Source organism: Gouania willdenowi, chromosome 6 (assembly GCF_900634775.1).
Source record: "Gouania willdenowi chromosome 6, fGouWil2.1, whole genome shotgun sequence".
Lineage (NCBI taxonomy): Eukaryota > Metazoa > Chordata > Actinopteri > Blenniiformes > Gobiesocidae > Gouania > Gouania willdenowi.
The window spans coordinates 67,189,376-67,216,550 of NC_041049.1; the positions used below are offsets into that span (position 1 = coordinate 67,189,376).

The 27,175-nt window shown below is 35.8% G+C and overlaps 2 protein-coding genes across 2 annotated transcripts; both read right to left on the reverse strand.

The window, feature by feature from the left end:
- Positions 1-843: 843 nt before the first annotated feature.
- Positions 844-11,056, reverse strand: LOC114465109 (aldose reductase). Its single transcript, XM_028449899.1, has 10 exons — positions 10,796-11,056; positions 9,457-9,633; positions 9,246-9,362; positions 8,724-8,801; positions 7,295-7,411; positions 6,664-6,776; positions 4,404-4,491; positions 4,246-4,329; positions 3,803-3,885; positions 844-2,304 (listed from the first exon to the last, which is right to left on the reverse strand). The coding sequence occupies exons 1-10, from the start codon at positions 10,883-10,885 to the stop codon at positions 2,271-2,273; spliced, it is 981 nt and encodes a 326-aa protein (XP_028305700.1). The 5' UTR covers positions 10,886-11,056; the 3' UTR covers positions 844-2,270.
- Positions 11,057-13,681: 2,625 nt separating this feature from the next.
- tat (tyrosine aminotransferase) lies at positions 13,682-25,367 on the reverse strand. The gene is made up of 12 exons (XM_028451418.1): positions 25,253-25,367; positions 22,939-23,234; positions 22,112-22,216; positions 21,247-21,314; positions 20,842-21,000; positions 20,624-20,762; positions 20,497-20,549; positions 16,190-16,342; positions 15,768-15,896; positions 15,612-15,695; positions 14,841-14,939; positions 13,682-14,756 (listed from the first exon to the last, which is right to left on the reverse strand). The coding sequence occupies exons 2-12, from the start codon at positions 23,225-23,227 to the stop codon at positions 14,616-14,618; spliced, it is 1,419 nt and encodes a 472-aa protein (XP_028307219.1). The 5' UTR covers positions 23,228-23,234; positions 25,253-25,367; the 3' UTR covers positions 13,682-14,615.
- Between the last annotated feature and the right edge of the window lie 1,808 nt (positions 25,368-27,175).

The following is a 27,175-nucleotide window of genomic DNA, read 5'->3' on the forward strand; positions in this document are numbered from 1 at the left end:
GTATTTATTCCTATGAGCCATATTGTGTCTGAACTCATCAGAACACAACGTTGACCGTCTTTGTGTCTCTTTAAAGAAGGATTTTGAGCTGGCTCAAAGGTGAAAGGTTAACTTATAACGTACAATACTGTGAAAATGTGATGGGGAGGTTTGAGAAAAGACCAAGAATGTTTTCTGGAAAATAATCAATGATTCATTTATTGACGTGTGAACTTAATGAATATCAATTTAGTTGGATTATAGATCAGATGTTTTGTTTGTTTCTTTTTATGAGAATTGTTTGTCCTACAGTATACAGTGCTGTGCAAAAAATGTGATTTAGAGAAATGATTGTAAGCTAAGAATGTTAAATTTAATTTAAACGGCAAAGTAAAAATGTGTAAATCAAATAATTATGTGCAGTCTTTGTGTCTTTAAGCCTTCAAACATATCGTTTACACATGCAGGATATTGTTGGGTTATATATGGATGTATTTTTGACCAATAGGGGTGTGCATTGCCCACTATCTGTTGATACGATTCACGGTTTGCACGTCACAATACGATCTACATAGCGATATATCAATAATTACAAATTTCACCTTTACAAGTACAAAATGGTTCAAAAAAAGATAAATTAAACTTGTGAGAACAAGTAAATGGTAAATACCAATATGAAAAATAAGTGCTTTAACTTTTGCTTCTATAACATATTCTAATTATAAGTTAGTAAATCTTAAATTATTTTTTGGATCGATATGATAATCGCACGGTGAAATATTGCGATATACTGCCGAATCGATTTTTTCTCATCCCCCTATTGACCAATGACAGCAAACTGAGAAAAAGACAAACAGACCAAAGTGAAGTTGTAGAAAAGTTTAATGTAATTTTTAAAGTAATGTAATATTCAACAAGACACGAGGGAGTTCAACTGCATCAGCACAATGGCCACAATGAAAACAGATGCAAATCTGCTCGTATACGACAAGACCAACTTGTGAAACATTTGTATCTGACCAATCCCAGCGCACCAATGATCGGGTGTCGATAAATGCGGCGGCTGAATTTGATTAACATGTTACGCCCTCAAATATTCCTGGTTCGGAGGCCCCGCCCACTGAGGTCAAACAAACACTAGCAAGGAAATAAACGTTTTCTGAGATGAAAATCAGCATTATCACAGCTGACGTGAAGAAAAACAAAGATTTGCTTTTCGGTAAAACTGGAATTTAAACGCTTTGTGGAAGAGAATAACGGAGCGTTTTTGTGTTGGAACAGATTTTTCTTAACTCACTTAACCAATGCCTAATGATGGTTTAAATGAAATGTTACTCATCCACAGCCTCAACACGTAAATTCCTGCTTTTTGATCGAGACACTTCTTTACATTTTCGTCAAGAAAAACGATATAATTTAGGCTTGCTGGTGAGAAGGTCAGACCAGACGTGAGATCCAATCATAGCACACGATCACGTCAGAATCGATTAATACCAATGGTTGAACGCACGTCGTACGCTCAGATCTGAACGTACAAACGGTTGATAAATGAGAGCCAATGTGTCGATATGGGCCTCACAGCAACAAGGCACTGGGTTTGAATCCTTGGCCCTGAGGCTTGGTAACCATTTTGTATGTGGAGTTTGCATGTTCTCCCTGTGCTTGTAAATGTTTCGTTTTGATCAGAGATTCCAGTTTTGTCCCCTTCATTGAAACATGCAGGACATTGGGTTATGATTAGTTCTGGATCAATACTCACTGACCCAGGGAGGGAACAGGCTGCTGACGGCCCCTCTCCATCCATCTCAGCTTCACTCCATGTGTTCGTTGTTCTCCTCTTCCTTTTTCTCTTGTGGAGTCCAGGTAAGTGTTGGTTTAGTGATGTTTTTATGTCCAATCCATTTCCTCTGTGCTATTTATCCTGTGATTGCTGTTTGGGATGTTTTCTGCCATTCTTCAATAAATCCTAAGAACGTTTGTGAAACTTCTCTTTTCAGTGAGAAAAGCTGATTTTTAGGCCTCAATCAATGCATCAGTAATCTGTAATTTTTTTTTGCACAATTCATTGTGAAATGCTAATAAATGCACAATAATCTGTCAATGAAGGAGGCGGAGTTAAATTGCAGTTAGTGAGCATCAGGACTAAAGCATCTCATGCATTGAGTAATGTTTGTATTGCTGATTGAAAGTCCATAAAGTTTTAATAAACAGTTGATTGTCCCAAGCTGATGATCACATTCACATTTTTTCACATTTTTATCAGTGTGTCCCTGGGGGGGCGGCGTCTTCACTCAGTCAAATGGGTAATAGGGATGGGATTTCATCCTGTGGAACCACAGATACATTTTAAAGGAAACATTGTACACATGATTCTATTTTCTAGAATAGTTTAAAAAAAAAAATCATTTATTTTAAGTCACTATTCATATTGACTGCACACTATATTCATCACCAAACATGGGTCATATGTAGCGCGTGCTCTGATTTTGTGCGACCCCCAAATCAATTCTACAAAAGTTGAAATTTAAGTTGTTAATTTGACACATTTAAGAAAAACTGAAAATGAAATACAAGGAAATAAAAATGGACTGAAAAACATTCAAAAAGCACACAAAACGACAACAAAACACAAAATAACTCTAGAGATACACAGAACAACAAAGAGCACAAAATGGAACAAAATACACACAAAATTGCAAAAAAAAAAATACAACAAAAAAATGGAAAAGAGAGACAAAAGGACAGAAAAATGCACCAAAATACACAAAATCAACAAAACATACAAAATGTAAAAAACAAAAATGAAACCAAACAGAAAAATACACCAAATGACAACAAAAATGTACAGAATGCTTCCAAAAAAACACAAAATAGCAAGTTAGAAAAAAGCCTTTGTCCTTTTCTGTATTCTTGCTCAGATTAATCAATATTCCTAATGCTGTGTCATTTTAGTTTTCTTATTTTTTGACTGTACTGCTGTTTAATTTTTTTTTCCTAAATGAACTAAGAGGGCAACAGTCAGACTGTGAGTGGTTGATTGCAGCTCTGGTAGAAAAGTGGTAGGTTTAATGTAGTTTTTTGTCTTTTTTGTAAAGAAAGTTGAGCTAGTTTCCAGAATAGCTTCTTTTTCATCTAAGTCAGGGGTCACCAACATGGACCATGTGAGGGGCCCTCAGCAGCTCCAGTCACTATTGAGCTCCATCTAAAATCTGATTTACTTTCCAGGATTCAAACTCACAAAGATAAATACAGATGCAGTTAGTACTTAGTAGAGTTAAATACTGCTGCACGTGATAAAGTTTTAGTATTAAATCAACCATCTTTAAATGTGAATTTTCACTGAAAAATTGTGAGAAATGTTTTTAAATGCTGCAGATTTGGTGTACGGGTTGTGGTATGTTATATATAATAATATGATATAAATAAAATATATGTTTTTTAAAATGCAATGTGGATTTTCCAAATTTTTCATGTTTTACGATGAGTTAAAAGTTGTTTGGGATTTCCTATGAGTTGTCGGAAATGAAACAATTGAAAAAATTTGGAGAAATAAAGTGTTGCATGTTGAAACTTAAACATTTCCAACATTTCAAGTGTCTGCTAATCTTCCTTATTATCTTACCCTCTAATTAAAGTGAAACCTTGAAAATGTAGTATTTAAGAAGCTCTTTTCTAACTGGTAGCCCTATTATGGTAGACTATTCAGTAGCTCACAGTTTCAGAAAGGTTGGTGAACCCTGATCTACGTTGTATATTTTAGCTCCATGACTTTGATCAATGTGAGAGGGATTGAGTAGACTCCTCGGTATCATTGGTCACTCACTCTTCAAGTGTGAACGCCCTCCAGCCTCTGTCCAGCTGTTTCAGCTCTGTAATGTCTTCATCTGTCAGACTGAAGTCAAAGACCTGCAAAAAGTTGCATCATCAGTAGTGATGCTTGGTAAACGTAGGTCAGGGGTGGCCAATCCTGGTCCTCAAGAGCCACTACCCAGCATGTTTGAGATGTTTCCCTCTTCCAACACACCTGATTGAAATGACCAGGATCGTTATCAGGCTTCTGCAGAGCTTGATGATGAGTTAATCATTTCAATCTGATGTGTTGGAAGAGGGAAACATCTAAAACATGCTGGATAGTGGCCCTTGAGGACCAGGATTGGAGACCTCTGGTAGGATAAAGATTATTCAGCCTTTGGATCCCATGAGAGATCACTGTATCTTTACCAAGTGTGTGTGTGTGTGTGTGTGTGTGTGTGTGTGTGTGTCTACCTTTGTGTTATCAAGGATGTGGTGTGCTTTGTCACTCTTTGGGATGACAGAAACTCCCTGCTGTATGTGGTACCTTAGCAACACCTGGAACACATCTGTGTTAGCCCAACAAGGTGTAGGCGACACTGTACAGCCCTATGAATGTGACGTAGACACACCTGTGCAGTGCTGCGTCTGTGCTTCTTGGCTATGGCTGAAACCACAGGATCCTCCAGAAGTTTGTGTGGATCTGTTTCTCCTCTGAATCTGCAGCAGAACAAAGCTTTACTGATGGAGTTTTATCAAATGCAAACAAACAACAAGCAACACATTCATGATTATGTAGCAGGGTTGGGGTCAATTATAATTGTAAATGCGTAGTTGGTAATTGATTACAATTATGATGAAATTGTAATTTTAAAAATCTGTTACTGTCGTAATCATAATGAAATTGTAATTGAGTTTAGATAATTGACTGTAATTGTAATTTCCATGAAAATTCTATAAAAATGGTCAAATACAATTTTACGCAAAACTGTTGAACCTTGTTACAGTTCTATGTACAGTTCTACACATATGTAGTTAACAATTATTAAAGAATGTTTCATATCAAGCTTTCAAACATTTTACAATTTAAAGAAGTTTAAATCGAGGCAATAATGACACAAAAAAAAAGGCTCAGACCAAAAATATTAAAACCTATATTTTCATTGATTAGGAAGCCTAACAACGTAAATTAGATGATAGATATTTGTTTTGATTTTACAGCTTACTTGGGACCAGTTATCATAAGAGAAAGCTTAGGTTAACTTTTATTAAGTTATTTTTTTCAGGCTCAGTAATTGTAATTAATTGTAATTGAACTTTAGTAATTGAGAACGTAATAAGAATGTTTACACGGGTCGCCATAGCGACAGTTCCAATTTTGACTGAAACGTGCTGTTATCTTCAAAACGAGAGCCATGTTTACAAAAGAGATAAAAATCAATGACAAGAAGACATGCTTTTATTTTGAAAAGGGGATGTTTGATTTGTAGCTTGAAGCCGGTGTCACGGTCTGAGTTCACATCGTACTGAGTTCCTCTTAAAATCTGAACTCATACTTGGTTATACTGATTTTAAAAAATAAAGCTACATTAGGTTAACTGTTTTTTTACTGCAATATATTTTATAATCATGTTTTTTTGGAAAATAAATTGTTTATTTTCACAGAGTTTTATTATAATCATGTTTTTTCTATGTGCTTTATTTTTTATCAAAACAGATAACAAGCATTAATAATAAAAACTGCAGAATAAATTTAAAACATATTTTTAATACAAACTCAAAACATTTCTCCTGCCTTGTATAATGAGCAGTTGTACATTTTTGTACAAGAAAATCAGCCATTCAGCACTCGTTAAATAACATTAGCTTTGAACCTTAGCTTTTAAATTAATTTTTTATCTCAGCACGGCGGAAGTAGAAATAAGCGAAGGGGAAGTAGCATGAATTCATTTTCCGGTAGTGTGCATGCTCATAACCGATCTCAGACCGATGTGAACTCAGACCGTGACACCGGTCCTAACACCATTTTATATTCAGCTTTAATTTGCACAATTAGAGCTGATTTAGAATCTTTAAGATGACTATATACTATGTACGACCAACTAGAAAATCATCATGTGCTCATTTGATCCATAAACTTCACGTAAACACATTTTTGGAAACTGATTGTGACAAAACATCCAGTTAGCTTCGAAACAAGAGCCCTATTTACAAGTGTTTAAAAAAAAAAAAAGCTAATGGAAGACAAGAGATACCTTTTTCTTTGGCTATTTTGGAACTTTTTTGTCCCATTTTTGACCCTTTTCCAAAAAAAAAAAAAAAGACACTTTTTTGTTTTTTTCTTCAAATTTTAGCTTAATTTTGCCAATAAATATCCCTTTTTTCCTAATTTTTGTCCATTTTTGTACGTTCTTTTTTACACTTTTATCCAATTGTCTTATTTTTGGCCACGCTGTCATCACTGGAAGTTGTGAGCTCTGCTCCGAGGCTGCTGCTGAGTAAAGTTAATGCTATTGCTAGGTGAATGCTAATGTTAGGTCAGTTTTAATGCCAATGCTAGATTCATGCTAATGCTAGGTTAATGTCGTTGCTCGGCCGATGCTTGGTTAATGCTAATGCTAGGTTAGCGCTAATGTTCTTGCTAATGCTATGCTAATGCTATGCTAATGCTAATGCAGTGCGATGCGGGACAGCACCTGCATCCTCACTTGCATTTTCTTCAGGAAATGCAAATATCCTAGTTGTTCTGAGAAAGAAAAAGAAATGTAATGTAATTACAATTGAAAAAAATGCTGGTCACTGTAATTGTAATTTAATTGTAATTGAACATGGGTAATTGAAAGGTGAGTAGAGTCGAGTGTCTTTGCTGTGAAAAAGGTTTTTAAATCTTACAGTTTAGGGGGTCGACCCGGGGACCCAAACGGGCAGTAGGCTGTCAGGACTATGTTGCTGGATTTGCAGAATTGAATCATATCAGTCTGAACCAGGTACGGGTGCAGCTCCACCTGCAGGAAGTAGTACAAGACAGAAAGCCAATCAAAAAAATAAAATGAGCAAATGTTTCACGGAAACACACTTTTTTTTTTTTTTTTTTTTTTAAAGAAAATGTTATTAATAAATAAGGTCATTTCTGTTCTCCTAAAAGAGGATAGAATCACCTAAAAAAACAAAATATTCTCTAAATATTAAGATATTAATTAAACAAGTTCAAAGTGATGCCTTTAATTGTTTTTTTTATTTTTTCATTTATTTTTTTATGTTTTTACAAAATAAAAGGTTTTTAAACATTGGCGTTATAAATTCAAAAATGAAAACATGTTCACAATTTCTAACACTATTTTAGTATTTAACAAAACTGTCTATTACAGACCCAACACATCGGACAACTTTACAATTACATTTCTTACTTTATATAACCAACAAAGCTCCTTATGTATGCCTTTTATTAGAAGTAGCGTAGACGTATTTATGTCAGGTTAGAATTACAGAGGAAGCTGATTTAATGGAGGACGGACTGTAGCACCTGATTAACTGCAGGAGGAACTTTGCACAGATCCAGAAGTCTCTGCAGCTGTAGGATGCTGAAGTTGGACACACCGATGCTCTTCACCTTCCCTGACGCCTGTAAGGCCTCCATCCCCTGCAAACATGAATGAAATGTTCCCTTTTTATGGATAAAGTCATTTATACTGTAGTTCAGTGACTTCTCTTATTTCTGAATCCAAGTACCGTACCCCCTTATGTGCTCAAAATTCTGTGAACAAACCACTACAGAGCATAATGATGGAATGAATGTGTGATAACACATATTTTAAAGAATCTAATTTTGTAAATAAGTGGAATTAAATAATATTTAGTGCTTCCTGAATAGATTTATTTCTGTAGTTTTTATCATTTCTGGTCATCTCTCTCCTGATGTGGGACCAACACTAATCCTAATACAATAATCAAGATTATGTCTATCATCATTTTGTGTGTTTTCGGTGTCATTTTGTTGTTTTTTGTCTGTTCTTTTTCAGTATATTTTTCTCTTATTTTGCGTATTTTGTTGTATTTTGTTCTTTTTATTATTCAATATATGTTTCTCTTATTTAGTGTGTTTTTGTTGTCGTTTTTTATGTGTTGTTGGTATTAGTTAATTAAATTATCGTCTCGTAGTGTATGTTTTTGGTGTCGTTTGGTTTGGCTGTTTGTTCATTTTGTAAGTTTCTCTGTTATTTTTGTGTATTTTGTGGAGCTCTTGTTTGTTTTTTCTCTCTTTTAGTTTGTGTTTTTAGTGCATTTTGTGTATTTTGTTGTTTGTCTGTTCTTTTTATTATTCATTATTTTTTTTACGTTATTTTGTGTGTTTTTGTTGTCGTTTTGTGAGTTGCTGGCAATATTTATATTATAGTTCATTTATACCTAAAATTAAACAATATAAAACCCAATATTTTGAATGCTTTCATTTGTAATTTTCCTCTCCCGCTATCTTCAATCTTCAATCTTCAATCTTTTATTTGTATAGCGTCAAATCATAACCAATGGTATCTCAAGACACTTTACAGTAGAGCAGTCTTAAGGACGGACTCTTCATTTTATGGATACACATACATATGCATATATACGTATATACACATACATATGTATCCCACACCCAACATGAATTCATCTCTCTCTCTCTCAAGTACCCCCTGTAATGCCATCTCGTACCCCCATTTCAGAAACACTGCTGTAGTCCACAAGTTACAATATTACAATACGATACAATATTATAGCTAGTTTTTTCACTTTCTCCCTTTTGTCTTTTTATAATGTAAGCAACCTCTTAATAAACTATAGTAATGCATATTTTTCTTAATCTGTCATTTCCAAAAACAACAAATAATCCAACATTAGCTGTATTCTCTGTTACTTCCTGTCAAATGTTGATTAAAAACAAACAGTGTTTGTATCAATGCATTCATTCTCACCCTCCACACATTGACGTAGTCCACATCAGAAGTCAACGTCTGTCCGTCCTTTTTAGGGAAAAGCTCATCGTCGGTTTTCTGCGTTAAAAGGAGGAAAAACTAACGTTTGTCATTTTTACTTTCTGATTCATTCTAAAGAATGGACAACACAACCAAAAGTATTGATTACATACTTACAAGTTCAAATTTTCCCAAGGATTTAATATGAAAAAAGATGGTATTGTCAATGACTTTAAAGCTAAAAAAGTAACAAAAGCAGCAGTTTTTAAACCACAAAATATCTTAAAAGTGCAATTTCTAAAGTGAAATTTTGTTCTTATCATCAAACTTAAAATACTGCAAAACCATTTGTTTTGGGAAAGTCGAATTTCACATTATTGTCATCTGTTGCTAAATGTGTAAACAGACTCAAGCTATTGCTTGTGCACCAATGAAAACAGGTCCAGGACCCACTTTTGGGTCCTGATTCACAAATTGAGAACATCTGCATTAAGGAGATACTGTATGGACATGTTGTGCAACCTTCAGGCCGACAGGAAAGTGTATGAGGTAGAGATCGAGGTAGTCCAGCTGGAGATCACTGAGCGACTTATTGAGACACACAGAGATGTCCTCAGGGTCGTGATAAGTGCACCAGAGCTGTGACAAAACATCGGGAAACAACAAATCACAGACATGAGTTAAATAGATGTAAATTGAAACAATGATAGTGAGTGTCCATAGATTTTTCTACCTTACTGACGATGAACATGTCCTCTCGTCGGATGACTCCTTGTTTCATCTTGGAGTGCAGAGCTTTGCCGATGTCCACCTCGTTCTTGTAGCTGTAGGCCGTGTCGATGTGTCGGTAACCGGCTGCAATGGCAGCCTCTGTCGCACCTTGGACTGATGTACGAGGCAGTTTAGATGACTGCAACACACACACACAGTCGTGATTAACTTTTCCAAACATTACACTGAGTGTCTCTAAACTGCTTGTAGGCATCGCTCCTTCAATGGGAACCATAATGTGTGTAAAACCTCAGCTTGGGTAAACCAGACTCTCATCAGCATATGTGGAGAGAATGATTCTCATGTAGTACAGTATTGCAAAGCTCTCCCTAGAATTTCAATGTGCAAACAAAATGCAGCATTTTAAATCGAAGGGGAACATTTAAAGGTGAATGTGGTGGATTGTTTAAACTGGGGGCCCGGGGACCACATGTGGCCCTCAGTCTAATTTTGTGCGGTCCCTAAAACAAATCCCCAAAAATGCTACTTCAAGAAGCTATAAGGAATATAAAACTCAAGATAATACACAAAATAACTCTCAAAACAGGCAAATAGACAGTAAATTGCACAAAAACACATTACAGAATTGCTCCAAAGACACACAAACTGTCAACAAAAATACACAAAATAACAGGAATATACAGGAGCAACAAAAATACAGAAAGTGACTCCAAACGCGCACAAATCGACAACATAAATGCATAAAATGACATAAAAATACACAAAGTTTTAACAGAACACAAAAACACATGTATTGACACCAAAAAACACACAAAATGACTAAAACTTGTCCAATAATGTGGCCCTCTCGGAACACTTGCTTGAAGATGTTTAATTTTTTATCCATTATAAGCTGATTAATCCACAGTATTGATCCCAGAATAACGACTACATTAGCCTTGATGAACCTATTGTGGCTCATTGTCATCTTAAAGTGTCCCTGGTATCAGTTGATAATAGGATTATAGATATTTACTAATTTATGGTTTGGTTTAAAATGTTGCTTATAATAGAATAGATTTGCATAGATTGTTTAGAGGAAGAGGAACGTCAGCTTTACATGAGAGGCTGTTGTAGTTAAAAGAGAATGTTACAATGAGTGACATGATGCTGTTTGATCAGGGTTGGAAAGTAAAAAGCATGCATGAATGAATGCAAACACAATTTACAGCAAAGGGAAAGTCAAGCACATCAGGCCTGCGAAAATGAAACTATAGATTTTGAACATGTGTTTACCTACAGGTAAACACTGTAGCGTTTAACTAGATATATAAATGTATAAATGAAATGAATGGTGCTACCTTCCATGTTCCCAAACCAAGAAGTGGCATTCGTCTGCCATCGTTCAGCTCTACGGTCCGGGTCAAATGTGAGTCCTCCACACAGTTCATTTACACACGACAAGAGAAAAAGCAAACAGCACGCTCTTTTGTAACTCTATCCAGGTCTCTTCTTCCTCTTAGTGTTTCTGCTGAGTCAGTGTCCTTCGGTGAAAAAAAGCTGAAGTTTTAGTGTTTGAGTCTGAGCTCCTTCTTCCTTCCTGCCTTGTTACTGTCCGTCTCTGTCTTATCACTGCTCGGGTTAATTATTGTACAACGTGCAAAGTACTTCACTGGCACTATATGTTTTTATGTGTAAATAATCAGTGGGCAGGAAAAGTCAATGTTGACAGTGAGGCAGGACACTAACATGTGAGAGTAACTCAGTGTAATGTTAAATACTAAACATGTGGCTCTATATGTCTTCATTTGAATTATTTTTCACCCGGAAAACCTTAAAAGGGGGAAACTTTTCAACCCCTTTTTACCTTTTTCTTTTTCCTTTGTCCCATTTTTGCCTTTTTTCCCCAAAATTGGACACTTTTTTGTGTTTTCAGATTTACAGTAACTTCCTTTTAAATATCCCCTTTTCCCCATTTTTGCAAGTTCTTTTTGATACTTTTATTCAATTTTTTGTCAATTCTTGAACCATTTTTTGCCACTTTTCATCCAAATAAGCTATCATTTGCCCAATAAATACCACTTGTTTCTTTTTTCCCCTACATTTTGCTTCTGTTTGTTCCACGTTTTTGCCCTTTTTCACTATTGTTTGCCCCATTTTGTTCATTTAAGCTAACTTTAGCCATTACATACCACCTGTTTTCCTTTTTTTTGTAATTTTTTTGCTTTTGGCCCATTTTAGTCACTTTTTACTATGCTCTTGCCACGTTCTCGGAAAACAACGGCTTGAATGGCGATTTTTCTTGATCACTATTCAATCAATCTAACAGGATCAATAGGTTTTTAACAAAGAATCCCTCTGTAAAACGTGAGGTGATGAATTTTTATCTTTATGAAAGTGCGGGTGTCGCATCCCCCACTGGATGGAGACACAGAACTTTCAAACTGTCCAGCAGCAGCTTGGGACACTTCAATGGACACTTTATTTTTTGTTATCAACTAGTTTTTAATTCAGATCTTTTCTTTCTTTTGCTGAGCCACTTATTCCAGTTCAGGCTCAAGGGGGTCTATCTGCTGCTACCTATCTCCAGGTGTAGTTATGCATTAGGGCAGACATAGGCAACTAGCAGCCCAGGGGCCACATGTGGCCCTCAGTCAAACTTGTTGTGGCCCCCAAAGCAAATCCCCAAAAATTGGAATTCAACAAGTTGGAAGGAATATGAAGCCCAACATAATACACAAAATAACTCCCAAAACACACAGATGAGCAGCAAAATGCACAAAGTACACAAAACTTCCCCAAATACACAAAATGACAACACAGACAGACACAACTTAAACAAACAAAATGACTACAAAAATGCACAAAACAGCAAAATGTTGCAGAATAGCTCCAAAGACACACAAACTGACAAGAATGACAAGAAACAAAAATTTAAAATCAACCGATTTTTAAACGTTTGTTTATCCCTTCTTGACCCTGGTAAAGGAATGTGCCTTTAATTTAAATTTTAGTTTTTTAATTTGATAACGAAAATCAAATAACAAAACAGTTTTTGGTTTTCAATTTCCTTTTTGGAACGGAAACTTCAATGACCAAAACATACAGGGACCCAGACCTTTCCGATCAGTTTCCGAAGCTAAAATAGTCCGACCTCCAGGATGCTTCCTGCTTTTCCTTTTTCGCCCCTACGTGTTTGTCGGACCCCCGCCCTTTGACCTAACCTGTGTCAGTGACCCATGTGATATGCAACCGTGTGTGAGAGACGCGGCGTTTGAAAGTCATATGTAATCCTAAGAGTATGCATGTGTTTGTGAGTGCACAATTAATATCCCTCAACGTGCCTGTAGCTTCGCCTTCATGAAGCATCTAAAATAGAAAACTCGATATACAATATAGCCAAACTCATTATATCTCCCAGGCCTAGTATTTGGGCATTAAAGTAGTGTTGATTAATTATTGTCCAACTCCTGACATTTTTGTCAAAAATATTTCAATTTAATTTGTTGTTGGTTTGTGAAGTTTTGGTGGTGTCTTACATCACTAACCACCACTGTTAGCTCCGCCCCTCCTATAAAAACCAGTACCTGTCGACTGCAATCTGTGGTGAGTAGGTTGGATTGAGTAGGTATAGCCTAGCATAGATTGTTCTTTGGAGATTTTATAGTCTGATTAGAACAAGAAAACCATTAGCATTCACAACTGTCATGTCAACCAGTTTTATTTGGTAATCATTTACAAATTACACAGGAAACGTGTGGAAAAACACATGTAATAATATACAAACATCTACAATTCAACATACGCAAACAATCTCCAGGGAAAGGTTGTGACGATATTACGACGTGTGATAGTGGTTTGAAAAAAAATCGCATTTTCTTTTTACAGAAAATAACAATTTAAAACATTTGTTCTGACTGTGACACAGCAGGTCATGTGATCACTGGTGAATAAATATTCACAGGTACCTGCTAACGTGATGACAGAGTCGAGCAGATAATCAGGCCAAGATGGACTCATAACTAAGATACAGTCTGAAAATTGATCAATTGTTTTGGGGCACTGATTGTAAAATAATCAGCAACTTTTTGTAACATTTGGCTACAAACTACATTTTAAAAACATGTGTGATTTTTTTTTTGTGTTACTTTTGACCAGTTTTACAGCAACATTTGTTAAATTTGTGATATTTATTTTGCCATAAAAACATAATGTCATTGTTAAATCTAAATGTTAAATATTAAAAGTAAATATATATATTTTTTAATATAAATGTTGAGTTTAAATGGTAAATCTAAATGTAAATGCTAAATCTAAATATCATGGGTGAAATTAAATATTTAATAAGCAAATTTACCAAAAGAACCAACATAAAAGCTCATTTTCGGTGAATTTGAATGTAAATATTTAGATTTGAAGTTTAGATTCGACATTTACATTATATTTTTACAAGAAAAAAATATCACAGATTTCACAAGCATTGCAGTAAATCTGGTCAAAAGTAACATTAAAAAAATTCACATACGTTTTTTAAACGTGGTTTTTTGCTAAACAAACCAAGTTGTTGCTAAAAATTTGCTGTTTATTTTAGCATGCGTAACTTTATAATTGTAATCCCCTGGAACATTAAACAACAATTAAACATTTTTAGACCACATGCAGAGTCGTTCATCACTGGATTAAACCAAGCATTGTTTGCAGGATGTGCAGAAATACCAGGAACTCAAAATGCAAAAACCAAACAAGCAAAAGTAGGAATGTTTATGCAAGTCGTTGAAAGAAACATTTTGAAAGAGACATATTTATCCACCTTACATTCTTAGTTGCTCCAGTAAAACATAGTACAACCACTAGAGGGCAGAGTTAGCCTAAATTTACGTTTTTTCAACAATAAAAAAGTAGGGCTAGTGATTTTATTTATGAGTTACAAGAATGATATGAAATACACAGAAATAAGAGAAGGTTGTCATGTTTTCTGTATAAAATATAAATATCAGCTCATTTTGTACTGTTTGTATAAAGAAAAAATTACACCAGTGGCTATGCTGCAGTTTACAAGTGTTTGATGCTACGCTGTAGTTAGTTTCTCCACATGATGTCTTCTTCATACCATGGTGTGGCTTCAACACCTGTTAGAGGTTCATATCCACAGGAAGGTCTACAGTCTAACATGTTGTTGGGTTACTGGTCCAGATCGTTGCTGTCACGACTCGGGGGTCGATAATAGTGCTTGCAAAACTGCTGAATTCGATCGCAGGCCTCCACCATCATCTCCTCTGGGACTGTCACCACAATACGGAAAAAGTTGGGATACTCGAATGCCTGGAGAGGAAAGTAAAGGTGTTTATTAAACACTTGGATAAAAATGAGGATGAATAAGGAAACCCAAGATGGCCGTGCTTTTACCGAAGCTGGTAGACAGAAGACAGACTGCTCCGTCACCATACGTTCAGTGAAGTCCACGTCGTTCTTAAACTCAGGGAAGTGGTCCATCTCGATCCCCACCTAGGCAAAGGAAAATATCATTCATCATATTAGAATTTTTTATGAAGTCAACACAACCCTTGACTGGGATTTTTTATGATAAAAGAAGACGGTCGCAACCTCTAAAGTCACATGGAACCCACCAACCTGCAGCTACTTTAAAGGTACTGAATGATCCAAGCCGAACATCAAATCTGCAGCATTTTTAACCAACTCCTCCAAAACTCTGACTCCAAACAACATTTATGTATTCAGCCCACAGCATAACTTACAGTAAAAATCTACGAACGCTTTCTACTGCCACTGTACAGAGGTAGCAGGAATGTATTGTGTGTACGGTTTGAGAAACTGCCACTAAACTAGTAGAACTATTGCAATTACTTGCATGCATTCAATAGAACCTTTCCATTGTTTCTTCTCTTAAATGCAAACTCTCATTGCCATGATGAAGGCATACTTTTTTATTATTTTATTGTTTTATGTTTCATCCTCACACATAAAATCTCTAAAATACAATCAAAACGTCTCTGTAAAAAGTTTTTGCTGATCATATTTACAGTATTCCTCTTTATAACTGATTTAAACTCCACACAGTTTGGTGATTAGATATTTCCTTTGCATGACCATGTACATTAAACCAAGATCATTTGCCGTGATTTTAAATGTAGCCTAGTTTAAAGCAAACATACTCACCATTAGGTACATGGCCCCTGAAGGCATCACCGGATTCAGGCCGGGGACAGTGCACAGCTTGTTGAAACAGATCTCTGAGTTGGACTGAAAAGGAAAAAAGGAAGTTTTTTTGTGTTTTTATGAACCGACTATGATAGTGGTTGGAAATTGCTCTACTTTGAGGAAGCTGATGGTGCTGCTGTAGAAGCTCTGAGGCGTGTCGTTGAGAATGCTTTCCAGTGCACCCTGCACGATGCTGCAGGCCCCCAAAATACGCTGACTCAGCTTTACCAGGCCCTGTCGGATCTGAGACAGAGACAGAAACACAGGGCTTCATTACCTTCATAATCCATATCCATATTCATCATCGTTATGACCTATATATCGTTAAAGTCATCATCACCAATATCCATCATCAATATCTAGTATCATCGTCATCACTCTTCTATCCAAACTCTGTGATATGTTGTGATGTTATTCCACAGGATGTAGTACTTGTGTTCATATTATGAAGGTTCAAACATAGTGTGAATCACATGTACAGGTGTTTGTGTTCTTTGGTGTCTCTAACTGACTTAGAATAATTGATCGTTTCACACCTCTGATCCAAACACGTTGTTCCTGTCATGGATGAGGATCCATCCCATCCTCCATCCAGGCACCAGCCAGCGTTTGGCCAGACCTCCACAGGACAGGACGGGGACGTCACTGCTGAGAGACGCTATAGACGGACAGCTGCAGCCTGGGAACACCTGAGGACAGTGGACAGCAGAAGTATATCATCATGAACAGGTTATAATACACATACAGTCAGATTTTCTGTTTAACAAACCAACTGAGAGCTTCAGAAAAAATATTATTGGTGATATTTTCAATTATACCATCAGTGGTTGGTTGTATATCTTTGAGAGAAACCTATCATATATAGTTTAAGTATAGGAAAACGACATTTGAATGGAATATGAAACAACACATTACATTAAACAATAGAAAAATACACAAAATGACTTCATAAACACACAAAAAACCACAGAATTATACACATTTTATTTAAAAACACCAAATACCCAAAAGGATTCCAAAAACCCCCAAATGATTTCAAAGACAAATAACAACAAAAACAAAAATAAACAAAAGGATTCCAATAATACACAAAATAGACTAGAAACACACAACAATGACTCCATAAAAAGGACAAAAAATTACTACAAAGAAATTTCACTCTAAAACTACACAAACTAACATTCATTTATACAAAATGACTCCAAAAACCCTTTGTTCCTTCCCATAGTAATGCTCAGATTGGTCATTAATCTAAATGCTGACACAAATGTTGATAATATGGCCCTCAGATCAGAAACAATCACATTGTTGTGTAATAAAAGTTTCCAAACTGCTCAATGTCTTCAGTTAATTTCTCTGCCTGCAAATGTTTCGTTTTATATAGAAGTCTGAACTTTTTGCAGGTAAATCTTTATTTCTGAATCTTTATAACACAAATACAACACTTCTTGTCATATTTTCTCCTTTCTGTGATGTTTCGCACAGATGAAAAATCATTTATTACATAACGCCATTGTTTTTTTTTTTTTCTGCTGAAATGATTTAAACATCTATCTCACTTGGATGGACAGTAAAGGTTTGGTAAATATAAAATATACTCGATTATGTAATGTTTGTTCTGGAAGGCTGCGGCTAAAGCATTGCAGCCAAAGACATGTTACGGTAACCAGATGAGGGCTGTTTCCTATTAAAGCCATACATTACGTTACAGCCTGACACTGCCCCACTTCCTATTGGTCAGGATTGGATGAATGAAATAAGAGCAGAGCACACACACAAAAAAAATGTTTCCACAGTTTGGAAACTCGAGCAATTTTTGGTCTGTAATGAATGTAAAAAAACGCCTCTCACAGCTTTGTCTCAGATCCAGTTGGGTTGAACGTTGCAACGTATAAATGCAGGAACTGAACGTGTGCGTGCTTTGTATTAATGATGACGAATGCTTCAAATCATGTGCACGCCTGCGGTTTACTGTGTGCATTAAAATGTTTTGCTGTGAAACTGGTACATTGTGATCCCGTGACAAATCTCAAACTTTCGACTCCAAAGAAATTCCTCACAGCCTGTGCGACATGAAAATCAATCATCCCAGAAAGTCAGTGAGCTTCCTACTGGTACTATAGCTTATAAATTAGCTGCTACATGGAAAAGATCCTCTCACTTCATTGTTTTACTTTTCTTGTTTTGGGTAAAAATCCTGAGTTGAACATTTTAAAGCTGCAGTTTGTAAGTTTTTTTGGCGTCATTTAGTCAAAAATCCATAATCACCTTTGAGCATGTTGTAATCCAAAGTGTTGTGAGAGGACATTGAACCTCTTCTCTATCTACAAACAGAGTGCTCCATTGGGCGTTACTATTGGCTGCTCGACTGAAGTCTATGCACGTTCATGTACCATTGATAGTAAAAGTGAAATGACGGACGTTCCAGCAGAAGTCTCCATCAAAGTGTAAAGCACAACGATTACAAGGCAAAGCAAAGGAAGACCGACGTGATGTTTGGGCGGAATGGACTCACGGAGGTCCCTCTAACTCTCAGTCCGCCTTACATACCAACTCAGAGGGCGAGTGATAACAGACGGGATAAATTGCTTGTAAACCTAAGAGAAGCATATCCAAGGTGAAGATAACAGATGCAATTAATTTGCAGTCTGGATGTGGAGTGTCAGTTTGTGGTAGAGGAGGGACTGTGAGCCTCTAGTTACTGGCCCCACAGCAGCGAGTGATACTTGCTTTCATGTCTCTAAAACTCTCCAATAACAAAACATAAAGTCCCTAGATTCGTCACAAATCTCTATTGAGCAAAAAGTTGCTAATAGTGCCACAGTTGTGCACGTTCATGAGGATACTGGTAAGGGACGAAACAGGGAGAGAAGGGTGAGCCTGGTTGTTTCTATACAAGTCTCACGATTCTACATACTGCCGCTTTAAGTGTCTTGGAGTTTGGCAAACTACTGAAATCTAATTAGATTAGGTTTCTATGTGAGATAATGTAAAATACAGTAGATGATGGTAAAATCACTCATTGTTAAGATTTTAAATTAAGAAGCATAGGCCTATACAATTTTTAAAACGAAAGGTAAACCTATTAGCTTAAATAAGTTCACGTTTCTTCACGGTCTCTAGATAGTAATGCAATTGAACAATTTGGAGGAATTAAACAAAGCTTTATTAGCTAGAATAAAAGTCCACACATTTGGTAAAACAGTAAACTACATTTAAAGACAGATTCTTAAAATAATTCACCTACAAAACAAATTTTACTTTGGAGCTGATAATGCAAAAACCAACTATAACCACTCCTTTAAATAGTGAAGGGAGGACATAAAGGGAATGATGCACCTGAGGCAACACAGGGAGTCTAATCCACCCACAGCATACACACTGTCTGTGGTCCAGAATAGATTTAAACAGATTAAAAATACAACCACTATTAGAAATCACAAGAACCAACAAAATAAACACAACCTTAATGAAAATAAGATGGGTTCGATAATAAATAACACTGAAAGAGAAACCAAAACAGGGTTTAAACCTAAGACCTGCTGATTGTAAAGCCTTAAATAAGTGGATACACCACAAAATAAATGGTGTAACTAATGAAAAAATGACCACAAAACACATCAAATCTCCACTATAATCATCAAAAATTTATCCTTAATCCACCCACAAAACCTCAGATCTTGAAATAAAACTGAAGCACAGAAAAGTCTGGCAAAGAAAGTTCTCCATGACAATATAATTTCCCATTTAATCCTGAGAGATCATTTTCTCGCCTTGGTAACACCACAACAGCTTGGATTCATTGTTGTTGAAGTAGTTTTGTTCCCTGGAGCAGCTCTCACCGTGAAGGCTCGTATCACGCTTCCTGCTGCAGCGCCAAAATCAGCTGCTTGCAATAATCACAATCAGATGCAGCTCATTGCATGTGTGCATCTGGAACAGGTCAGACAGAGCGTGGAGAGGTACGACATGCACCCGACAACCTCTGCTTTTTAGGCTTACTCTGAGTTACTAGTCGGAAAGGTGCTTTTTGTTGCTGGAAATGCAACTTATCTCTATTTTTATATTGCTCTGAACTGTCACTCAAACTTTTGATGTTAAAGGGGACGTATTGTGAAAAATCCACTTTTGCAGTGTTTTTGAACTTGAGTGTCCGCTGGCAAACGTGAAACAAACCCATCCAGTTGTTTGTTTGTGATCTGTGTAAGTCTTACAACACAGAGAAAAGTGCTCCGTTTCAAATTTTCTCAGTTTGTGATGTCACAAGTTGAATCGGGAAGGAAAATACCCTCCCCTCTGCTGGTAACTCCACCCATGGACTCCACCCCCAACATGATGGAAACTTTTGCAAAAGTCCATCATTGTTTTTTTCGCTAGCAAAGCAGTGATGGCTACCGGTAAAACGGGAAAGCATTCTCCCTCAGGGTCGGACTCACGGCTGCACCGCTGTGTTCTCTCCGGAAGCCATGTTTTTCTCAGGAAGCACGCTGACTAGTTGCCATGGAAGCTCAAAGCTGACCCTGAGCTGAATACGTTTCGGCACACAGTAAACTTTATAGGTTGATGTGTATAAGCTACTGTTGCTCTAGATGTGGGAGAGACGAGGGAAGCCAACATTTAAACAACTTGTAAATAAAACAATGTGGTACAAATTGAGGGATAAGTTGTCTTTGTTATTTATAGAGAGGCTTGGGAGTACACATGGTATTGGAAAATAGTGAAATATAGTGACATGATGCAATTAAAAGATATTTTTCAAGACAGAACTAAAAGTTATCATGTGTGTAAGTATAAGCTTCTTCATTCAAAATGCCTTGTTTTCTCATCAAGTGCAGAGACTCACCATGTTAGTGTAAATCTCATCTGCCAGGATCGGGATGCAATGTTTTGACGCCACTGGGGACACAAAACAGTTCCAGTGAGTGTGTGTGAGTGCATGGATGACACATAATACGAGATGTTGAACCAACCTTTGAGGATCTTCTCCAGATGTTCTTTGGTGAACACTGATCCACATGGGTTGGACGGGTTGGTGACAATCAGACAGGAAGTGCGCTCATCGATCAGACTCTCCATGTGCTGTAGGTCCGCCTCCCAGGACTTCTCTGGCTGCCACAAACACATCACATCATTGTGTTAAACAATCATTGAGGGGCTTTAATGTGTGTGGTCCTGCTGTCGCTCTCACCAGCAGGTTGTAGAGTTTGACCTCGATGCCAATGGACACAGCCAGAGTTTTATACAAGGAGAAGCCCGGGCATGGCACCAGGATGTTGTCTCCACGGTTACACAGGACACTGATGGCCAGTTCAATGGCCTGACTGCAGCCACTGGTCAGAATCACATCCTGAAGAAGAAGAAGAAGAAGAAGAAGAAGAAGAAGAAGAAGAAGAAGAAGAAGAAGAAGAAGAAGAAGAAGAAGACAGATGTTTAATCTTTCTTAAAGATAACTGTGACACTCACCATATAAAAAAAATCATGGCAAGAAACGTAGCCTTTAAAATCTGACGTGTATGTGCCAGCATGTGTTTTTGCTTGTGTATGAACATGTTGTATGTTTTGTGCATTTTTGAGTTGCATGAGGATTACTCACCTCTCCTTCCAGCGGAGCCTCAGGGCAGCTGTAGAAGTTTGCCACCGCCTGCCGACTTTTCAGGTAACCTGCAGGTGGAAAAGTGGACGCCGTTGTAGAACAAGCATAGAGAGATACTGATTCAGCATTTAGCATCTATTATAGTCTTTCAGAGCCCAGTTAAAATAAGCACCATGAGCATAGTAGTTTTATTTGAAAATTGGTTGATCATTTAACAATTTTTTTTTCTAGCAAACTATAGTTCCAGTGGCTACCAGGGAGCAAAAGAACAACATGAATAAGCACATTGATGATTAAAACTCTACATTATTTAAAGAATACAAAAATGCCAAAAATATAGAAAATACAGAAATAGACAAAACAATTGAAAAAACAGACTAAATAGTATTAAAAATACACAAAACCACATGAAAACAAACATATTACGCAAAATAACGGAGAATAAAATAGCTGACAAGAAAAATTCACAACAAAAAATTACTCCAAAAACACACAAAATGTGTGTATTAATGCTCAGATTGGTCATTATTCTTAAATGCTGACATAACTGGTAACTACCTCTGCATTAGGATTTAATTTCACATTTATTGTATAATAGTTGACTAATTGTATTCCTTCTAAGAAGACAATGATCCATACTACTTCATTTAACTGGCTTTTATCATTTACTTTATAACACATGTCAACACTGTAAAGACAAGTGAGAACCTCATTGGTGGAGACCATTCAGACTACAGTTGTAAACCTGAGCATGTGATCCTGTAACGTTCCTAACTTCTGTTCAACCAGTTTATGTTTAAGATTTAGATGAACAATCCACTGAAGTGCTTTGGTTTCATTCACTTTGTGGTTTTTGGCGACTTACCAACAGAAGGTGCGTAGCCGTTGAATTTCTGAGAATCAATCGCATCTTTCATGGCTTGGAGCACTGATTTATCAGTAGGCAAGTTTCCAAACACGGTGGGATCACCTGAGGACAAAAGACAATGGTTCAGATGGATATATTTATATGTAGTTCTTTATGTCTAAATTTTAATTATAATTATTCCCCCAGAAAACCATAAAATTTGGAAACTTTTAACCCCTTTTTTTTTGCCTATTTCCATTTTGCAACTTCCTTTGTCACATTTTTGCTCCTTTTCAAAAAGTTCCGATACTTTTTTTTTCAGATTTTTGCTCCTATTGCCAATAAATATCCCTTTTTTCCTATATTTTGTCCATTTTTGCAGGTTAGTTTGGACACTTTTATCCAATTTTTGTCCTTTCTTTAATTTTTTTGGCAACTTTTCATCCAAAAAAGCTAACTTTGGCCTAATAAATATCACTTGTTTCGTTTTTTCCCCTAAATTTTGCATTTTTTCTTCACATTTTTGCCTTTTTTCACTATTGTTTGCATCATTTGCCCATTTAAGCTACCCTTTGCCATTACATACCGCCTGGTTTCATTTTATTTGCCCATTTGTTGGCTACTCTTGAGTGCTTTTGGCCCATTTTAGTCACTTTTTACTTTTTTCTTGCCACGTTGTTGCCATTTTTGGACGATTTCTTATTTCTTGTCTTGTCCTGTGTCATTATTATCAATAAGTGTTGGTTTTTTGAGATATTTCAAAACTGCACATCTCAATCATTGGTGCCATGTTAAAGAAGACATATATTTATATATATATATATATAAGTGTGAAGCCTTCCCACCTATGGAAAGTGCAATCATGGGCTTCTCCGGGTTGGGCGTGAGCTTCATCCCGTCCACGATGGCTCTAATAGGGTTCAGGGTGTTCACGGCCATCTCTGAAGGCTTCACGTCCCACATCTGTCGGCGACTCTTGGCTTTGGTGGGATACAGGCTGCCCTTCACGTTGACGTGATGGATGCCGTGCCCGTGCATCGCCTTAGCACTGACCCCGTTTCCATTCTGGCTTTTACCAGTAACAGAGGCCTTCCCGTTCCCAGTCATCTGAACCAAGTATGACTTGTTGTCCATCCTGGAACTGAAAACATAGTTTGAGTAAGTTAGAACTAAAAATAGGAATGTAGAAGATGTACACCAGTATACATCTGAACCTTTTTAATGTACTAAGTTTAATTCTTGTTGTTGGACCAATAACGTCTTATGTTATTGAATTGTGATGCTTTATTAACAAACAAAGTAACTACAAATCCTACAGTTACTGTCAATAAGTTAAAAAAAATTTGGATGCTTTTAGAATATGCACCATCTAATCTTTTACACTACGTTTAAATTACGATTCAAACCTTTCAACTGCGTCTTTGCAGCCATTCAGGCTGTTTGATCGTGAAAGGGTTGCTTTCCCTCTTTTAAACACACATTTCCTGCTTTTTATGCTTTTTTTTATAAAAAAATAAAAATTGCCTTTGTGAAATATTTCAATCATTTATTGTTTTTCTGAGAAACGTGGTTCAACAGATATTTTATATATATAACATCCATCAGTTAAAAAGGAATTAATACTAAGTGTAGTTTGTTTTTTTTTTGGAGTATTTTATACTTTTACTTACTATTTATTTTTGAACACCAGAACTTTCACTTCTAATTGAGTACGTTTTAAAAAACATTTTAAGTCAACAGTCCTTTTTAGTCCTCTTTCCACTGCTGCGAAATTACCGTGTGAAAAACACTCTCTGCTTCACTCAAAATTGTGAAAATGTGTTTAAAAACCTGAATTTTACAGCTTAAAATGTGCAACATTGTATTTCACCTCACACTTTGTTGGTGGAATCTATAAATAGGCGATGTTTATAGCTCCGTATGATCGTGAAGAGCAAATGTTTTTCTAACAAACAGGCAGAGCAGATTCTTTTTCAAATTCTACAAATAAATAAACTATTTTGTTAACTGAAGAAAAATCAAGGACAAAAACAGTGTCAAAACAGATGCGTTACTTAATTAAAATACACAATAATTATTCATGAGCAAAAAAAACCTACATTTTGATGTTTTTAATAATACATTAATAATAAATTTGGTTCATTTGATAGTACATACTTATTCTATATTATTTTTCTAATGACAATAAAGATTCCTTAAATCCTTATAATAACATTGTATTAACATGGTATATACACATTTATTCTTTTTATGGTTATTAGAGTTGCATAAATACACATATATGTATCTGTACTGACTTGAAATAAATCTAGGTATGTACAAAACATCACTTATTGATGTAATTTTAAGACAGACGCTTTAGGTACACACAGTTCCCTTCTTTGTTTGGGGCTCCTTAAACTTCAGACACATGAAACCCAGAGCAGGAATAATGTTTAGAATGCTTTATCATTTCAAAAGTAGCTCCTAAAATAAGTTATCAGTAAAAATAGTACAACGTTTTATGTTATTAGGAAGTCATTTGAAAGGTATTTACATGAAAAATAGAAGAAGGAAAAAAGGTAGATTAAATTACAGTTAACCCTTTAACATCTGTAATATTAACATCTCCGCCTGGGATTTCTTTTGCTTATTTCGTCTATAAAATGGTCAGTAAATGTCCTTCGAGGAAGTCCAATTATCCTGTTTTCCATAAAACTTGAGACTTCCAATAATTCACAGTTTTTTTTTACCATTTATTGCATGTTCTACCAGTGTAATATATATTTTTACAATAAAGAAAAACACAAAAACAAAATAGATTTTTGGAGATTTAGTAGAAAAGAAAACAATGAAAGCTCACACGAATAACAGATTTTTCAACATATATATCAAATTTAGAACATATTAAACTATTTACAATAAAAAACAACATGTGAATGATCTTTTATTACCTTCATGTGATGGTAATTTGATGCATAAACAGGCAAATTAACATTACAAACTACTGTTAAAGCAAAACATGTGCATTCCTATGGAATGATGCTCCCGGCTTACTCTTGCATCACTACACATCCATGCTTTTAAACATGCACATTATTCTCAATCCATTTTAATCAAAATAATGATTAAATCATAATGATAATATTATGATCATATCTATTGTATTTCTTTACTTACCTGATTAACAACCTGAGGTCTCCAGAAACAAATAGAAGGATCAAGCAGCTATGGATTGTAACCACACACCAGTACAGTTATTTAAGGGGGAAATGCTGCAGGAGGCATTAAGTCTATTTTATAGGGGGAAAAATCCCAAAAATGGGTGTAGGGTCCAGTCGTGGTTTCCATTGGTGGAGCCTGAGGGTTGTGCCCTTACACCCCTCCTTATATCACTAACCAGAACCATACCAGCAAAGTGTGTGTACGTGCGTGTCTGTGTGTATTGGCTCCTCTCACGCACTGGTCTGAGCACCTCTGTGCGTCACAGCAGTGGGGTGCTTAGTGTGCACAGGTAAACACATCCATCTGTTAGAATGCATAGAGCAAACTCATCCTATCCTATCAAATTATGTGAGATATTAAAAGTGCATCGGGGCAGTCAAGCTGTACCTGAACAAACTAGGGTCATTATTATTGTAATTAATATTCTGAAATATTTCCATTTAAACATTAAAAAACAAAAATATTGGATGATGTGTGTGGGGAGAAAACCTGGCTGCCTTTCAAAGTAAAGTCAACACAATGTTTTGTTTGAATGAGTTGCATCAAGAGCAGACTTAGAGTCACAGTGATGTTTACATAAATGTGGAACAAAGCTCAAACTCTTATCAAAAGCACTTTGACTTATCAGATTCAGCATGTTGGGATTTTTAAAGAACATTTTTGATTTTTATTTGTAAATTTTAGGGACGCACCAAAGTGAAAATTCTTGGTCTAAAATTAAAGCCGAAAACTAAAAACCAAAACACTAAAGTAAATAATTATGCCATTTATTAATACTACTACTACATACTATTATAAATCGACAGCCTACACCTGCAGTCTCTGCGTAATGCTTTGGGACAGACGCTTGTGTCTGTTTGTCTGTCCACCCACACTTTGGTGACCTGACCTGCCGCTGTTCTGTCACCAGCTGGGTGTTTATCTGTGCCCATGCCAGACAACCCCATGTCATGTTTCTAATGTTTGAGTTAAGAAACGCAGATCAATGATGGCTTAGAGACATGGTGATGTTTTTGTTTTTTAGGGTCCAGGTTCAATGTTTTATTTTCAAAACCAAATAAGTAAGATGACACATCATCTATGGGGTGGCTATAATTTTTTAAATTGATTTATGAACCTCTGGACTTTTTTTGTTTGGTTTTTAGCTCCATTGTTGCTATTATCTGGGGCAGGAACAGTGTGTCTGAGCCGAGGGCCACGTTATTAAAATCCATGTCAGCATTTAGATTAATAACTGCTGATTGTAAAGTTGCGCATGCTAAAATAAACAGCAACTTTTCGCAACATTTAGCAACAAACCACGTTTACAAAACTTACGTGAATTAATTTTTTATGTTACTTTTCACCAGATTTACAGCAATATTTGTGAAATTTGTGATTTTTGTTTCGTAAAAATATAATGTCAATGTTAAATCTAAATCTAAATGCATAATGTTAAATCTCAATGTTAAATCTAAATCTATATGCATAATGTTAAATCTAAATGTTAAATCTAAATGTTACGTTTAAATATAAATGTTAAATCTAAATGCTTAATGTTAAATCTAAATGCTTAATGTTAAATCTAAATACTTAATGTTAAATCTAAATGTTAAATCTAAAACTAAATGCTACATTTAAATATAAATGTTAAATCTAAATGCTTAATGTTAAATCTAAATGTTAAATCTAAAACTAAATGCTACATTTAAATATAAATGTTAAATCTAAATCTAAATGCTTAGTGTTAAATCTAAATCTAAACGGTGAATTTGCACATTAGCTTAAATGTAGCTTCACCCATGGCATTTAGATTTAACATTTAGATTTAGCTTTAACTATTAGATTTAACATTTAGATTTAGATTTTATATTTAACATTGACATTATATTTTTAAGA

Excerpts from the sequence above, each read along its gene's own strand:
- tat (XM_028451418.1), bottom strand. The coding sequence starts at position 23,227 with ATGGACAACAAGTCATACTTGGTTCAGATGACTGGGAACGGGAAGGCC. Across the intron at positions 16,343-20,496 it reads ATGAGATTTACACTAACATG|GTGTTCCCAGGCTGCAGCTG; the intron begins GTGAGTCTCTGC and ends CACTGTCCTCAG. Across the intron at positions 14,757-14,840 it reads TCTTCTGTCTACCAGCTTCG|GCATTCGAGTATCCCAACTT; the intron begins GTAAAAGCACGG and ends TTTCCTCTCCAG.
- LOC114465109 (XM_028449899.1), bottom strand. The coding sequence starts at position 10,885 with ATGAACTGTGTGGAGGACTCACATTTGACCCGGACCGTAGAGCTGAAC. Across the intron at positions 9,363-9,456 it reads ACATGTTCATCGTCAGTAAG|CTCTGGTGCACTTATCACGA; the intron begins GTAGAAAAATCT and ends GTTTTGTCACAG. Across the intron at positions 2,305-3,802 it reads AGGGCGTTCACACTTGAAGA|GATGAAATCCCATCCCTATT; the intron begins GTGAGTGACCAA and ends GTGGTTCCACAG.